The 18,306-nt window shown below is 38.0% G+C and overlaps 2 protein-coding genes across 4 annotated transcripts; both read right to left on the reverse strand.

Annotated features, from left to right (window-relative positions):
* Positions 1–332: 332 nt before the first annotated feature.
* On the reverse strand, positions 333–8,114 carry LOC144632229 (galanin receptor 2a-like). 3 transcript variants are annotated; one of them, XM_078490825.1, is made up of 6 exons: positions 8,052–8,096; positions 5,459–5,536; positions 3,458–3,677; positions 2,393–2,845; positions 803–1,626; positions 333–700 (listed from the first exon to the last, which is right to left on the reverse strand). In XM_078490825.1, exons 3-5 carry the CDS (start codon positions 3,631–3,633, stop codon positions 1,221–1,223), a joined length of 1,035 nt encoding a protein of 344 aa, XP_078346951.1. In that variant the 5' UTR covers positions 3,634–3,677; positions 5,459–5,536; positions 8,052–8,096; the 3' UTR covers positions 333–700; positions 803–1,220. The 3 variants fall into 3 exon arrangements, with proteins under 3 accessions (XP_078346951.1, XP_078346952.1, XP_078346950.1); XM_078490826.1 differs by lacking the exon at positions 5,459–5,536 and having other exon boundaries at positions 8,052–8,114; XM_078490824.1 differs by lacking the exon at positions 8,052–8,096 and having other exon boundaries at positions 5,459–6,038.
* Positions 8,115–10,867: 2,753 nt separating this feature from the next.
* LOC144632910 (QRFP-like peptide receptor) lies at positions 10,868–17,981 on the reverse strand. Its single transcript, XM_078491673.1, has 2 exons — positions 17,807–17,981; positions 10,868–12,290 (listed from the first exon to the last, which is right to left on the reverse strand). Exons 1-2 carry the CDS (start codon positions 17,894–17,896, stop codon positions 11,325–11,327), a joined length of 1,056 nt encoding a protein of 351 aa, XP_078347799.1. The 5' UTR covers positions 17,897–17,981; the 3' UTR covers positions 10,868–11,324.
* Between the last annotated feature and the right edge of the window lie 325 nt (positions 17,982–18,306).

An 18,306-nucleotide genomic window follows, 5' to 3' on the forward strand; every position in this document is an offset into this window, starting at 1 on the left:
GTAATAATACATAATGACATCCCCTGAATGGGATATTAGTCCATCGTATATTGCAACCCAACACTTGCACTTGATCGAAGAGAGGTTCGTGTACTTTGAGCGTAAAGTGTCTTCTTCAATAATTAAACAAAAGGGCAATAGTCAAGCTTGAACTCTGAACCCTTTGATTAAAGTCCACTAATCCACCGAGGTTCCCGTTCCCTTTCATATTGGAATGATTTATCGTACCCCATCGGAAAACATGAAATATTTTTTTACCGTAGTTAATTAAAAGATAGGTATTTTAAAGAGGTGGAATTCGGCAATAACTGATTCTCTCTTTCAAAACATCGTTTAAAACATCGCTTTATTAGTTTATAAATCACCCCTTGAATTAGTAGACTGAAGTAACATCAATATAACATATTTTTAATTTTAATGAGTATAATGAGAACGAAAATATTACCGTCCAACATAAACAACACTTATCAGTATTCATTTGATACATGCTTGTCAAATATTAATAACGAAATAAAATATACAGTGCTGCTACTAATTTCACTAACTTTAATAGTATAGTTTGAGTTAAGATATTCTCTTAAAGTATAGCCTTTGCTTATTTGATTACGTACGTACGTATGACCTACCCCCTACCTACCAACCTACCTACCATCTACCTACCTACCTACCTACCTACCTACCTACCTATTCTACCGCCTACCTACCTACCTACCTACCTACCTACCTACCTACCTACCTACCACCTACCTACCTACCTACCTACCTACCTACCTACCTTCCTACCTACCTATTCTACGCCTACCTACCTATTCTACCGACCGACCAACCGACCCACCGACTGACTTACTATATAGGTCAGATTCAATGGATTGAATGTTTTTTTTTTGTTCAAGAACGCTGATCACCAAACAGCAGTAATTGCTATGCATTTTAACTGCTTTTATTACCTCTTTGTTCAGCTAGCACAGGCTTAAAGAAAGTGAGATCCAAGTCTGACCGTTTCACTTAAAGAATCAAATCTGCCAAAACGATCCCTGGAAAACGTTTGCTCATAGTTACTCTACTAACTATGGTTTGATCAACTGCGGAAATGTCTATTGTCTATACATCGGGACTGCAACCCCTGGCCGGTTTTACGGCCAGTTGACGATGACATATACCATGTAACAGGCACATTTCCGTTATCATATCACTTTCTTGATTGGAATAAATTTCAATGGTCATTCATCACTTCGAATGCTTTGTTGACTTCTTTCTGACAATCTACTTTCAATCCTGTTTTCTACAAAGGCTTCATTTCTATATGACGTGACGTCGACGTCGACGTCGTCGTCTACACGATGTTGTGTATCAGGCGGACTTGGTCTAACAGCGTTCCTTTTACACCGTGGCCTGCAGGACAAGACAATGTTCTTCAAGCTCTTGCTAAATGGAGTGCTGTGTAAACTGTATACAATAGGATTGATACACGAGTTGAAAGTGACAAGCAGAATTCCAATCTGATCCGCCGGAGAATCCGGGGTCACGTGAGAGCTGAATTGGAGCAGGAGAAATATGACGCTGTTTGGAATCCACGTCATGATGTAGATCATGCTGATGATAAGTGTCATCCGGGTTACTTTTCTCCTGGTTAAAAAGTTGAATAGTATTAAGCTGCAGATATATTGGATGAGTGGAAAGCATACACAAAATAGCAACAACAACAACAACAACAACAACAACAACAAGAAAACGAACCAAGATGGTAAATAACCTCCCGAAAATTGTTAGATGGGGAACTTCCATAAAAGGAGCTGGAATGCTCGTTGCCTTTTAGGGGTGTAAATTATGGATTTTAGGATTACTTAGGGTGCTGGCGTAAGAAAGAAGGCATTCGCCTATGTTTTACCCAACAGGGTGGTATAAATGATAAAAAGGCCGTTGTTGGAAGATCGATCAGGCATAAAATCTTAACCAATCTTACCATAAGAACGTCTTTATCATCACTGAAACCCCTATTGCTCTTAATTTGCCCATCTGTTTTAGAAAGTATGTTTAAGCGGACAAATAACGCTTGAGCTATACCCAGATTAGGGGTTTAATTTAAATTGTTCGACGAGCATTCACGTCCCGGTAATGCATGGCTAGTGAGTTATTTTTGAACTGTTTGAAATCGTAACGGTACACACGTTCAGTGCTTTTTTTCTCAACGGAGAATAACCAAAGCCATGTAATAAAAAACGTTCCTTCTCTTATTGGTGTTCTGGTTTACAACTTTACCTAATTACATCGTCGCTAAATTCCCCTCTGTTCTCCCATAGCTGATTGCCTATCGACCAGGCACTAGAGAAAATTTACAAAATAACGTTGCTAGACAAGTCCTTAACGTTAAGACAGCGTTGACTTTCCATACCTTGCTCTTTCATATGAAGGAGATCTCGGTGGTGAAGTAGCCCATAGTTTACGGACAATCTGAATATAGAGATAGCCCATAATAATCACAGGAATGATTGCAGTGGTGATGATCCAGTAAACAGCCCTTGCCTTACCTAGGTGGGGACTGGGCCATGGTAGAAAACAGCGCCCAGTTTTGTCATCATAGCGCCGAAGGGAAAAGGTGGGAACATTCCATAAAATAGCGTAAGTCCAGCAGACAGCAATAATGGCATTCATCTTTTTAGAAATTATTCCAGTCTTATGTTGTAACGGATACAGAACAGCACTGTATCGCTCTGTAGCAATCAACACGAGGAATAGTACAGAAGCTAAAATTCCTGTCCATATAAAGCTTCCTCCGGTGAGCAGACTGCAGATAACGTCGGCGCCTGTTGTGCCTTGGAGATTTTTGAAAGGGTCATTAAGAAATCTGAAGAAAAAAAGTAATCTGCTTATTATTATGTTACGCACGGTCTTTGATGGAACTCTGACAATATATCCGTGCTGTCCTTTGCGAGAAGAAGAATCCCATGCGACGAAGACCGAAGGTGATAATGATGATAATGATGATAATGATAATGATAATGATAATGATAATGATAATGATAATGATGATGATGATGATGATGATGATGATGATGATGATGATGATGAGGAGGAGGAGAAGGAGGAGGAGGAGGAGGAGGAGGAGGAGGAGGAGGAGGAAGAGGAGGAGGAGGAGGACGTTTATGTTAAGTAGTATCAAAACGAAAACCAAATATGACCTTTTAAGAAAAAGAGAAACCATTCCCTGCTATCATTTTATCCAATCATCTTTAGAAACACGAGTGGAAGTTTGGTATAGTACGAGGAATGTTATGGTAACCGCTCCTTTGAACATTTACAAACGACTATCGAGGGAAAATCATTAGTCCGCTTCTCTACCTTGAACGGATAACGTATTTCCACAATTTAAGTGTTAGTTTCTGATAAACACCATTCACCATTTTGTTAGGTTAACTAATTCATGTCATCACCCGTATTGTATTTTGAGTTGACTAACCTGAATGTTGAGAAGACACCCACAATCATATCAGCCACTGCCAGGTTGACAAGCAGGAAGTTCATGGGTGTTCTCATGGTTTTATCTTTCAGTACAACAAGACAGACGAGCGAGTTTCCAAGCAAATTAATAGCCACCATGACGGAACACAGGGATATAATTACATTAGACACCATGTTGGTTCACAATTGGGTGGTAATACTGCGTGTATGCTTTCCCACTGGAGAAAAGAGAGGAAAATAACATGCGTCAGTCAGGTAAAATTAAGTTAGTTTCAAATGATCCCACAAATCCAAGTAGCCAAAGAGCAGAATGGTATCAGCATTTTCAAGCTGCAGACATGCGAAGGGATATGTTCCAGAGAAAAGTCACAGCCACATAAATAAAAATAATTAACCTTTATTTAGACACGGTGAGGATTAAAGTTATAAGCTTGTGGGGACGTGTATTCCCGATCGAATTGGAATTTGGAAGTGTTGGTTTTTGTGCAGGAAAGAAAACCGGAGAAAAACCTTCGGAGCAAGGACGAGAACCAACAACAAACTCAACCCATATATGACGCCGAGTCCGGGAATCGAACCCGGGCAACATTGGTGGGAGGCGAGCGTACTCACCACTGCGCCATCCGGAAATGTATAGCAGGGACAACATCGCATCATCTACACAGACACACAAGGAAATGAAACAGGGAACACTTCCCTTCATGGCACAACTTAAAGGGGCAAGTTGCAGGGAAACATAGCGCAACGACATGTAGCAAGTATAGAATCGCAGTCTGTACTCAGCACAGTGCTGCAGCGACAGATCCATCATGTGCGTGCTGATACTTATCAGGAGATATGTCGCTTCAAAATGCCCCAGCTAAATTTTCTTGTTGTGAATTTGTCCCTGCTTCATGTCGCTAAGACATGTACCATCGTTCGTCAACACCTTAACGTCGGTTTGAGTAGTAAGAAGCGACTGGGAAAATTGCCTCCCTTCCGTACAAGGAACGCTAGGTTGTCCATCGTAGGTTATTTACCAGCATTTTCGTCAAGTTACTCTATAAACTATAATAATTATCTAATTTACACTTCTAGGCGGTGAGAGGCATTTAAGCTAGCGAACTAATTGAACCCAACCAGAGCTTGTATCAGGGTACACCTCGAACAAGATTAATAAAGTATTGAAATATTATGTCACCGCACCATCCCTGACCTAATGAAAGTTATTTTTTTAGTGTTTCAAGATACCGGCATCAAGGACTGAAAAGAGAAAGTCAAGAAGCGGGTCATTGCCAGTTTACATTGAGGAAAGATTGAAGCAATATTTTAAGGAATTGAAAAGTAATTCAACCAATATTTTCCATCCATCCATTTTCCATCATAGTTGGCAAATTCCATATTATTCATTAGCTGTATATCTGACCAGCCATTTTCTGTTAGAAAATTAAAATTTGAAAATGTTTTTGGAGTCCTTAGCTTTAGACGCAACTTACAGTAAACAGATAGGAATAGATTTGATGTGCAGTACGCAATCACTTGGCGATTCACAACTGAAATACGAAATTAAGTTTAAGGAATTGATGCAAAGTCTCCACATTCCTGCAATTACATTTTAATTTTACATTAATCTTAGTTTATTTTCTTGTTTCTTGTGAAATTTTGGGCGCAATTACTCGGAACATACGCGTATAGCCGTCGCATTTGCCAGTTGGAATTTTGTATTGTTTTCAAGTAAAAAACAAATGTTGCAAATAAATCCACTACTTTATGTAGGATTCTGTAATTTACTCACTTTAAAATATTGTATGATTAAATGCAAGGCCGTTATATCGACGAAGTTTAAAACTCGTTAACGTATGAATAATATCACTGATGGAACAATATATTATAGATCGAGGGAAATTTTCTTAAAAACAAATGGCCATCTTGAACGATAAGCCTCCATTGAAGTGTTGAACATGAATATTCCATGGAACGCAAAACTTCACTTATCGTGTTTACTATTTAATTAACGTACCTTTTGGAAGGCCATCCACGTTTTCACCCAAAATGTTAGTTTCGATAATGAAAGTCAGCAGCCCGCTGGAAGTAAAATCTGCAGTAAACAATTGCATTTGAAGAAAATTCAGCTTTCCATATCAGTGTTAGTTAAGCTAAACATCCCTATGTATAAAGTAATATAATTGTACAATTGCGAATATGCATTTAAAACGGTGAAAAGCCCTATGACTGAAACTGAGAAATACCTTTGGTTTCAGGTAACGCCATAGTACATCGAAGGTATTTTACCTCCAAGGGTTCGGAAGTAAAGCGACCTGGCGCCATTTAATGCTAAGGAAATCCGTTTACTAGTTTCCTGAGTTTTTTATTTAACGGCCGTACGATAAAATGTTAAAATGGACTAGGAGTTCTTCGGTATGAAATTATGATAACGTTTGTGATATTGTTATGCACTCCATACTCCGGCAGTGAGCACTTACTCCACACATACAGTACGAAATTACACAAAGTAAGTACCTTTCTCAGAGTCGAATAGAGCATACAACATATCTTTCAAGATTGCACTGACCTTAATAGACGTTTACCCTGAAGACAATTTTACTTTCAGCTCCTTTCCAGAAACGTCCATCCCAATAATTCAAAACAGTACTTCAACATAACTGTGACGAACGTTATGAATCGTAAGAGTCTTATTCGACGCAGACAAACCCCGTGTACTTGACGGAGGCTGGATAATTTTATTAACCAATCAGTTGAGTCGATTTGAATATTTGGACGAAATATTGCACCGGAAAGCCATATATCATATTGTCCGAAAAAAGCAGTGTCATGTTATCTATTGAGTCTTTAATTTTTTAACCTGCGATTAAACAGTTCTTTGCAATTCCCTCGATAAAGTTCTCTAGTCGCATCAGTGATGCGGAGGTAATCAATATCTGTTTTAATTTGACTGACAAAAATTAAACTTATTACTTCAAAATGGCCTGCACGTGACGTACGGCCGAATGGATGAAGACACAGGGCACGTCAATTTGGTATCGAAACATCTTTTAGTATTCAACCATTGGATTTTTTTTACAATAAAATAAACAAAACAAAATTAATTAACGAAACTAAAAGTGATAACTATAAATAACAACAAATCACTATTTTTACATTACTCAGCTCATAAATCATTATCTGATTAACGGGGACAAAAACACAATAATTTACACCTTTTTATTTATCAACAAAAGAAAAAAATGTGTTGCTATCATAAAAGTCATGCGACTTGACGTCATTTACTGTATTATACTACGGAAACATTTTGAAGCAAACACGAAAGGGCAGTAAGCTTGGGTAAGCTATTTAATTTCTTTTATTGTTATTACTTGTGTGGCAATTAAACAAACTAATTCAACTCAAAACTATTTAAGTCAAAATGTTTGCGTCGACTCGAACTAAGCATTCCCATCACGCGATGTCAACACGGAGCAACAATTCGGTATCTCGACCTTATGAATAACGGTTTATGTCAGGTGATCTTGATTTCATAGTCCCGCTCAAGACAAGTAAAAACAAAAACAAAATTATAAAACCTTTCTGCAACCGAACAATTGAACCGATTAAACCTCAGTTTTGTATAAATAACAATCAAAATATTATAACGCATTTTCTGATCCAACTTGCCACTTGTTGATGTTTTTGTTTTCTACAAGTAGTCAAATACACAGTTATGACGCAAGGTCGAATAGCCAAGCGTTATCAACCACAACACTGTCGTACCATTGGTAAGCAGTTGACAATACTTTACCAGGGTCCTAAAATTTGGCATTATCTCCCAATATCGACCACTAGCTCGACTAGCTTTTCTACCTTTTAGAAAAAATGATTGAATTTTTAATGAATTGAGTCTGATGATTGTGGATGTGCGGCTAAATTATATTAATGTATTTTGGCTGGATTACGTTCCCGCGAGGAGTTATGAGGAGACCCGAGAATAATTCTCCTTTACGGAGTATGCGCACAACCTCGTCCCCAGGGTCTTCTCCGTTTTCAGCCGGCATTTTGAAAACGGAGAAGACCCTTGGGACGAGGTTGAGTATGCGCATTAAATTTTATTCTTGCCAGACGGCAAAAACATGGCGGCCAGGCAAAGGAATACAAACAAAATTTTCTATGCTCAAAAGCACGGCGAGGATGTTTCATTCAACGAAGAAGGTGACACTCATTACAGGTAGCAGGACGAAGAAGAAGAAAAAATACTTTTTGTATTAGGTAACGCCAAAGTACATCGAAGGTATTTTACCTCCAAGGGTTCGGAAGTAAAGGGAGCTGGTGCCATTTAATGCTAAGGAAATCCATTTACTAGTTTCCTGAGTTTTCAGTTCTTGATTAAATAAGTTAAATGTTATTTAACAGCAGTACGATAAAATGTAAATACATCTGCGTACCTATAATGGACTAGGAGCTCCTCGGTATAAAATTATGATAACGTTTGTGATATTGTCATGCACTCCATACTCCGGCAGTGAACACTTATTCCACACATACAGTACGACTTACACAAAGTGAATACCTTTCTCGGAGTTGAATAGAGCATACAACAAATCTTCTAAGACTGCAGTGACCTTAATAGAAGTTTAGCCTAAACCAAATGTTACTGAGATTCTTTCAGCTCCTTCCCAGGAAAATTCATTCCAATAATTCGAAACATAACTCTGACGAACATTATAAATCATAAGAGTCTTATTCAACGCAGACAAACCCCGTGTACTTGACGGAGGCTGGTTAATTTTATTAACCAATCAGTGGAGTCGATTTGGAGATTTGGACGAAATATTGCACCGGAAAGCCATATATCATATTGTCCGAAAAAGCAGAGTCATGTTATCAGCTGAGTCTTTAATTTTTAAACTTGCGATTAAACAATTCTTTTCAATTCCCTCCATAAATTTCTCTAGCCTCATCAGTGATCAAAAGTACTCAATATCTCTTTTGACTGAGAGAAATTAAACTAATTACTTCAAAATGGTTTGCACGCGACGTATGGCCGAATGTTTGAGACTGGGCACGTCAATTAGTATTGAAACATCTTTTACGTATTCAACCATTGGATTTGTCTTTTAACAATAAAATAATCTAAACGAAATTAATTAACTAAACTAAAAATAATAACTATAAACAACTTCAAAAAACTACATGTACAAATAACTATTTTTACATCACTCAGCTCATAAATCATTCACCGATTAACGGAGACAAAGACACAATTTACACCTTTTTATTTATCAACAAAAGAAAAGAATGTGTTGCTATCATAAAAGTCATTCGACTTGACGTCATTTATTGTATTGTACTACGGAAATATTTTGAAGCAAACACGAAAGGGCAGTTAGCTTGGGTAAGCTATTTAAACTTTTTGATTGTATTCTTCTTTGTTATTACTTGTGTGGCAAATAAATAAACTAATTCAAATTTATTTTAAGAGTGTCTGATAGATAAATAGATTCAAAATAATTCAAGTTAAATGTTTGCATCAACTCAAACTAAGCTCGCATCACGCGATGTCAACACAGAGCAACAATCTAGTATCTCAGCCTTGCCTTATGCAAAACATTTTTTTTTAGTTCCGCATAAAACGAGCATCGCCAATCAAACCTTTGCATGATAACCATTTTGATAAAGTCTTACAGCAACCGAAGTAGTGAACCGATCAAACTCCAGATATGTACAAATAACAATCAAAATATTTTATAACGCATTTTTTCACTAGACATTTTCAAGCACACTTGTGTCGCCTGTCCAAAAATGAACACCCACCACGATGTTGGAATGCAGCTATTATTGCAATAAAGTACCACATTGAAACGGGGGCCGGAAAGTTGTGAGAGGCTCTAATTGGCATGCTGAGTAAAATTTGAAGTGAAAAGAAGTAAAAACAAACATGCAACAAACACGCGCTTTGGCGCAGTGTCTCAACGGCGTTTGTCTCTGATTGAAGGCAAGCAATCATACTTACCGTAACTAACTCTTCCTTGACCTTAGAGTCACATAAGGCCAATCATGGATCTTTCAAATAAAAGCATAATTTTATTAAGCTGTTTAAAATAAATAATTCGACCCCGTGAAGCGGATTTTGTTTTTCGTGAAGCCATGCAAGAACCTTGATGACGAATAATTAATTGCTTTATTTTGTAACACAAATAAAAAACGACCGCTTCTTCTTCATTCAAGTTACTTTGGAAGAATTCAAAGGTACGCTTTCATTCCTCGTTCGTGGCTCTGGTTACATAAACTTTTTAAACAACTCAAACTGTTTCTCGTGTTTGCATTAATAGGCTGTGTCAACACGCGCGCCTAATTCAGCCTGAAAAATAAGTAACCAATCAGAGCACCCTTTATATTGTACTGCATACAGTGCAATTTTGGTAGAGTCAGTGTGACGTCAAAAGGCAATAATTCAAATACAAAGGCACAAACACTTGTTTTACTTTGTTAAATATATTCGGTTTAATACACAAACAAACAGGCATAAAAAGGCATTGGCAACTCGCTGCCAATTATTTTTATGAATATCCGTCAACATTTATAGCTGTGATAGAACACAAGCGGTTCATTTCATAGCTCTGAACAAGAGGTAAGTCATCTACGACCAGCATCTTTACAGCCGTCATTTGGGTTGCCAGGCAAAGCTGTTTCGGATACTTTGTGGCCCCTCTCTGTAACTGACCTGGAGAACACGCCCTGAAAGGGTTTTAAGCCCCCTCCCCCCCCCCCCCCTTGGTGCCATTAGAACTCTCTGACCAAGAAGGTTTCCCCCCTTTTTGTTCGTCTGGTTTTCGTGGTCGAGAAACAGACCAGGTAGATTTTTGCCTGTTCTGGTGAGCTTTTGTCTAAAGCTCTGGCAAACGTAAAGGTTTCTCACGTCAGTCACCGAGGAGTGATTAAAACAAGGTGAAGTTGCAATTAAAAAGCTGCAAACAAACTCAGGTACAAATTAGGTGCTCAATGACAGTTTAAGGAGGCTCGATGTAGTTTTTTTAGCCGAAGGGTGGTTGTTTTAAAAATTAAAATTATCTAGGAAGTCAATGTTCGATTTTTGCCAAAATACACCATAATGATCCAATATGACCAAATTTTAATTTTTTACCCGTCACTTTGCCACAAAGGTTACCATAGCGACCATTGACGTTTTCTTTTGTTCTCAAACAAGCTTGATTTTCTCGAAATCTAGACTGACTCTTGGTATTCATTTTTTGATATGTTTAAGTATAGTAGATTGACTACCTGTACACAAAATTTTAGGAAAATCTGTAAGAGCGTTTTAGAGTAAATCAAGAATGAAGTTTTTGGTATTTTCTTATCATTTCCTTCAATCGGCAGTCGATATATATTTTAACAAATTAAAGCAAAAAGTCTTTCGCTTTTAGTTAATGGTCTTTGATGGTGTAAGTATTTATATTTCAGTGAAAGTAACTGTGCTCAAATAATACGAAACAATTTTAAAGCGACTATTTTATATTAAAACGGTGTTTTTCTGAAAATTTCATTCTTGATTTACTTGAAAACGCTCTTACAGATTTTTCTAAAATTTCGTCAACAGTTAGTCAATCTACCAAACTTAAACATATAAAAAAATGAATACCAATTGTCAGTCTAGATTCCGAGAAAATCAAGCTTCTTTGAGAACAAAAGAAAACGTCAATCGTTGCTATGGTAACCTTTGTGACTAAGTGACAGGTAAAAAAATAAAATTTGGTCATATTTGATCATTATGGTGTATTTTGGCAAAAATCAAACATTGGCTTCCTAGATAATTTTAATTTTCAAAACAACCACCTTTAGGCTAGAAAAACTACATCGAGCCTCCTTAAAAGGCGATTGACATTTCAACATTGACATTACAAGGAATTACTAGCATGACCTTCAAGGAAGTCCGCTGAGCGGTATGTCTTGCAACAGAGGGCTCCCCTGATGTGCTGACGAAAGTTGGTACTGTGAAGAGCATAAATAAAAGGGTTCATGGCTGAATTAACGCCTACAAGTACAACAGAGGTGACATAAGGGACTGAGCCATATGCATATAGTTCCGGCTTAAACCGAGACAACATGTATAATACCACGTTTGGTAACCAACACACTGCGTACATAATACTCACGACTGCAACCATTTTAGTCACCTTTATCCTTGATCGGATTCGCGCTTGCTCTGAAACTAAGGTGACCGTATCGCCCTGAGTTTTCCAAAGGTTGCAGATCATCTTTAAATATAGAAATGTCATGGCTCCCATGGGGATCGCACCCATAACAAAAAAGCAGGCAATCGTGTAAGCTTTGGCAAGTTGCTCATCCGGCCACTGCTCTGAACATTGAAGTAGTTCTGCTTTATCAAATCGAACTATAAAAAACAGGGGGAAGTTAAAAACCACGCCGTAAATCCAGCCAGCAATGATAACGACAGTCAATCGACGGTTAGTGAGCCTCCAGCGATCGTCGAGGGGATGGACGACTGCAAAGTAGCGCTCGACGGCGACGGCTACCAATAAGAATGCTGAAACAGCCCCGCCCACCCATATGAAGTTCCCGCCAGTAACGAACCTACACATGTAGTCGCCCGCAGTGCCTGATGGGTGATGAAATGCCCACTTGATGACGTAAACGGGAGTGATACCAAGCGCCACCAGGATATCTGATACGGCCAGGTTAACAAGAAGGTAATTGATTGGCCCTCGCATGCCTTGGTATTTCAGCACAACCACGCACACCACTCCGTTTCCAAGGAGATTTACTAAAACCACCACAGAGAAGGCAACCGTCAGGCCCAGATCTGTTGATGTCATGGAGGCCATTTTCTCGCTCTTAGATGTCTGCGGAAGTAGAAGTTAAAGTATTATAAAACCTGACTTAGCATTGTAAGATGTGTTTCGATCCTAGGGATCGCACAAGCCGGGTGGCTAATCGTGCGGCGCTCCGGTTTCTTTAGCATGATCATTAAGCGACTAGGAGTATTGCTTCCCTTCCCCCCCCCCACCCCCCCCCCCCCACCTCCCTTTCACTAGAGGGAACGCTTGTCCACCGCAGGTAGCACCCCAGAATCCTTTAGGTTTCCAATTCGTCTATACTCACAACACAATGCTCCTGCCTAGACTCGAACCCGAAACTCTTAACGTTATTAAATCTAAATTAGTCCGCTGCGCCTTTCGAGTATATGTCTGTAGTGAAGTCGAAATACATCTATGAAAAAAGGAAAAATTGTTACGTACATGTTTACGTATTCCACGAACAGCCTCGGTCGGTTGTTATAACATGTCACGTGAACTCGAACTCGAAAAATGTATTGGCTGTTCACTTGTGGTCAACGCTATCAAGAAATAAAATAACCAAGTCACTTTAACTGCAGTCATCGTGACTTCGTTCCGACAAAGGGCCAACGCTTGAAACGTCCACTTTTCAAAATTCACTGCGGCGGTTTATTTACCTTTATCAACTTCCAGTTGATAATCAGCTAAGTGTTTCACTTTCCCGCCGACGTACGAAGAACAACAGTTTCTTAAGAAACTAATAACTTTGTTCATTTCCCGGGGGGGGGGGGGGGCAGTCCCATATATAAGCTTTATAGGTATGTGCCGCTATGAAGGGTATGATTTTCAAGCAGTTTAGTCTGGGATCGGGTATAGAAATGAGAGGGTTTTGGTCTAGAAAAGGGTAGTATTTGCAGGGAAACTGATCGGTGGTATGACGAATTAAGTGCAGAATAGAAATAGAAACTCAGAAGAGAATGAAGATTCAAATTCCCAGCGGCACACTCCCACCCAAAAATATACAGGGTATCCCCCCCCCCCCCGGGTTCATTTATTGTTTGCATGTTGATTCGACTACGAAAATTTACATCGTGAAAACATGACTAATAAAAAAAAGGCTGGATATGCATTAATCATCGTAAATGTGTTTTCATAACCACTATTTATATGTTTATACATTTTGAACAGCTACAAGCGAAAATGCATTTTGATAAATTTTTCATTTCTTTTTTAATATTGTTTCATTATTGCCATTATTACCCTTATTTCCATTTTATAAATGTCCAAGCTCTCGACCACCTGGACCGTTTACAAATGTTTTTAGGCCAGGGGGGGTTTTTTTTTTTTTTTTTAAGCCTTTGTGGTTATGTTGCAGACTCGTACCCAGTCGCTTCTCTTGCTTTTTCAGCGGCGCGCAAGGCATCAAGGGAAGGACGAACTTATTTTGCGAAGCGACTGGCAGAAAACCAAAATTTTCTTGCACAAATTCGACATTTCTTGCAAGCATCAATATACAGCCGATTTGAGGAACTTTTTAGACTTCTTTCTTCTTGAGTATTATATTCAAGACTAAATATCAAGTTTGGACGTTATACAGCTCGTATTTGTTGGATTAATACAACATTTTCTAAGTCTGCCATTCAAGATGGCGGATGCAGCTGACAGTTGACGCCGAGAGTCTGGATATATCTTTCCACAAGCTGAATTTAGAGGGTAAGTGGGAATGTTTTACATTTATTTTGGAAAAGGTTGTTTTTAGTACGATCATTGTGTAAATTCCAGCCTATATTGATATTTTCAGACGATGATAGACGTGACGAACACTCAGAATCAAGTAGAAGAACTCTCTTACAACATACAGCTCACAATACGAAGGCTTCAAGTACAAGCCTACTAATTTGACTTGTAATTGTACATCATTTTGTTTGTGACCAGTGACGACTGTCTCATAACAATTATTTTGTGCTCTTTATGACTAGTCATAGCTATTATTGGAACCAAAATTTTCTCTGCATAAGGGATATTTTCAAAAATCTCAAAAATAATTTGTCAATGCATTAAGCTGCATTAAGCCTGGTTGTCATATGGTTTTATTAGTTGTATTTAAGTCTTGTGAAAATTCTAAGAATTAGCTGAAAATTCTAACGGTATGTTATATAGATACCTTTTGAAAGTTTTTTATTGTTCAGTCCATTCTCCCGAATGCTGTGGAAATTCTGCACAACAATTTCTATCTAAACTTAGAAAATTTTGTTGGTTAACCTTTCTATGCAATTTCTGTTAATTAGATAGTAGTGGTATTTAGACAAAGGGAAATGCACTTACTACAGTTTTGTCACAATCTGTTTTTTTTTTCTTTTAATATGGACAGTCATCACGACAAAATTTGGAATTTTTTGGATACTTTTGATATGACAGAAAGTGATACCACTTTTAATTAGTATTGAATTTACATATTATAGTAGAGGCTCTCAGCATCTCCAGTGTTGTATGGCTTAAACAATAAAGTCAAATTGCATAAGAGAATCATGTCACTCTCATACCTGTTGTCAAGTTTCCTAATATTATGGCTGAGTACAAACAATATACCTGAGAAATAGTTAGTCTTAATTACATGTACTACTACACTGTAGACAATAGGAAACAAAGAATTGGCGAACTTTAGCACTTTCTTGTTAGCTTTTCATTTCACAGGTGTATTGTTTTCTCTCTATTTTCCAGGTATATATTAGTATTTTCTTTCTTGTTTATTATAAACAACTGTGCCTATTCCATTCCTGACTTGGTATGCTTTTTCGGTCAGTGTTAAAAATGGTGCAGATGTGTTCTCTGTCTGATCTCTCAAGTTCCCTTGAAAAAATCATATGGCTTGCTCTTCAGATTTTAACTTGTCCTTTCCCAGCCCATATCGCATTGGAAGTTTTCTTGCTTGCACACTTAGCTCGGTATAATCTAAGCTACCAATAGATTTGGATTCTGGCAAATTCACACAAATTGCCACATGGTTGTGATGTGTCACTGTCCCTATCATAGTATGACAGATCTACAGCAATGGCTCAGCATGCAGTATTTCACAATACTATCTAAGACATTTTTGGTCTGTTGTTCTGCTTATGGAGTTTAGAATACTTGATCTGTCCTCAAGAGAATGCATGTTCAGGGCATATGATCACGACCTGCTTTCTGGAAGTAATCCTCCATGGATAATTTCAGGGATAGTGAGATGGATGACAAATCTCGTGCCCTTTTTGTTAATTCCCAAGCCAAAGGCTTTTGTGACACACATTACAGTACATGTATAATATTGTTACTGATATGTTAGTAAATGACAAAGTAAGAGTTACTATAATAATATTGGTGTGGAGTTGGGTTCATATGGGGAAGGAAAATTACTATGATAATGTATAATATTGCAAGATACATGAAAATGGTAATTAGGGAAATTGATTTTTCTACAGAAATTGTTTGTAATGAATTAACTGATGAATTAATGTAAATTAATAAAAATAACTCTAATAAAGTTTAGGGACAATTGCTATGTTTGTTAGCATGCATGTTTTCAATGGAAGCTAAAACAAGAATAATTTCAAATATTGTGGAAAACCAAAAGAACTTCACAATAGACACTTGCTAAACAATAAACTCATCCTCTTCATGAAATTGATTGGCTAGAATATATGGAACATGGATTTCAAGAACACATGTTTCCACAAATTATATGGTTTAATTATAAGCTCTAATGATTATTAAGAGCAGAAAGGTGCACAAAACCCTGTTCTTGTTTGGAAATTGAACCCAAGCTTCTAGATAAATAATCATATCAGTGAGCTGCCATCTGCACCAACAAGAATTGTATAGGTAGAGCAGACCTACAGTTCTGCTATGTGGTAATATAAAATAAGCCTATGAATGACCTTTATATTGTGGAATTTGTATGAATGACCTTGATATTGTGGAATTTGTATGAATGACCTTTATATTGTGAAATTTGTGTGCTGATAGCTTGAAATCTTTACAAGTTGAAATCCTGTTTTCATAGTATATGTATATACAAACAAAAGCATAGAGACCAGTATACAGAAGTACCTCTTTTAATAACTATACATAAGCTTACCAACTTCACGTAAAAAGATTCCACGACAATTTCAACAGTACTGCTAGACTTGTGGAATTACATTTCGAATACATCGAACTTCACAAACACTGAGAACGAGTCAACAATAATTATCTGCCGCCTATTACTTTTCTCGTTATCTTGTGATGTAATAGCCCTTGTTTTACAGTTGTGCCATAGAGTTTAGCTGCTTGAGTTGATGAGCTGCATATTTGCATTGTAGTAGAATCGTGTTGAACCTCGAATTCGTGTCCTTCGCTCTAGGTTTCAACAAGGTTTACTCCTTATTACATTCAGCGATAGCGATCAACTTAAATACCTTTGACTCGTACTCATTCGAAAGAATGACAGACATGTATAAAGGGTTTCTTCCCCGTTCTTCTGAGTGGTATTTTTAGGAAGGAGACTACGTTTAGAATATCGTCTTGGGTTATATGAGAATTGTAACTAACCCGATAATAGTGGACGATTCCATCACGAGAATAACAGAAAACACTGTCGGAGCAATTAGCATGCCGTCAAGGAAGATTACGAGCTAAAAAACAGCAGTGGAATGGCTTTTCTTCAAGTGCATTGTTTTTAGCGGGAAAATGCCGCCATCTTTGATTTGTTTTCTGCCAGTCGTTACTCTTTCTACGTCCTTCCCATCATCCTCTTCGAACGTAGCCAAAACGAGAAAAGAGTAACGACTGGGTACGAGTCTGGTTATGTTGGCTACTCTTTTTCCGAACCAAACTACGACAAATCACGTGACCCAAACATCCCTGCTCAAGTGGAGACGGGGTAGTCTGGATTGCGTGACACGTTGATCGAATACATGTACAAAATATCAGAAGGCACCATCATTTGATTAAAATGTCTCTATATCTAATAACGAAACTAAAAAGTTAATCATTTGAGATTGAAGATAGTCACTACTGCCTCTTAAAAGGGTTGTCGCCTGATTCAATTCTTGTTTGTGTTTCGCCCTAAAATTATATTTTGCAATTTGCATACACTCTGCTGCTTAAAACTCAGTCATCACAAGAATTTTTTGCTAGTTACATCCTAGCATCGAAAGATAAAAACCGAAATATTTGACATTGGCTGGACTCGCACAAACAAATGCTGTTTACTTTTCTGGAAAGTTCTTATGCCGACAAAATGGCTGCCTATAAAACCGTGACCGGGGAATCTAAATCTTTAATGACAAAACTATAAGTAGCACTTAGATGGCGAGATGCTCTTACTATATTTGTCACATTTCTGGTAGGCTTGACTACACACACAAAAATGTCGAGGGGATAAATCTTAGGCTCGATCATTTGCCCGAAAAGCGGCTGGAATCGAGCCTTCATATTAAAATCTCGAAGATATATAAACTACTGACATGCTGCGGCTTGCTTACTGTGTTTCTAACGCTACGAACGGATTGAATGTTATCGATGAAGAACTTGACATAGTATTACATTCTTTTCATTACACGTACCTTTAACCTTGGATGGAAGCTCAGTTTGCTTGGAATAAGTGAAGTGTTTCCCTTTCCTTTGTAAATTTTTCCCGGAATGCCGCATGTCATAAAACTGCATGAGTTGATAATTTAAGCGCGCAGGCTTCTGTCAGGCGTTACAACATCGGTCACGTAAGAAACAGTGACGATAGCTACAGGTCACGCTATCATAACGTGACTACAATTCGGACTCGCAATTTTCTCGTATTACTACGCTATTGCCGTAAGACTGGAAACCATGAAACTGCAACACACAAATAAAACTGATGAGAAGTAGAAAAGGGAAATGAAGGGGGGTGCAACCGACTTCCCAGCTTCACTTATGTAGTACATAATGGGCGAGAAGAAGGTAGAGGGGGGTGGGGGTGATAAGGGGATAGTGGGCACACTTTAAGCAACAACTGTAATTGGTCTTCCCGTTCACACAAAGTAAACACGTTTCTGGCAAAAACAGTTCAATAACCTCCCACGCCTGGATG

Source organism: Oculina patagonica, chromosome 12 (assembly GCF_052425735.1).
Source record: "Oculina patagonica isolate OP01 chromosome 12, crgOcupat, whole genome shotgun sequence".
NCBI classification, from domain to species: domain Eukaryota; kingdom Metazoa; phylum Cnidaria; class Anthozoa; order Scleractinia; family Oculinidae; genus Oculina; species Oculina patagonica.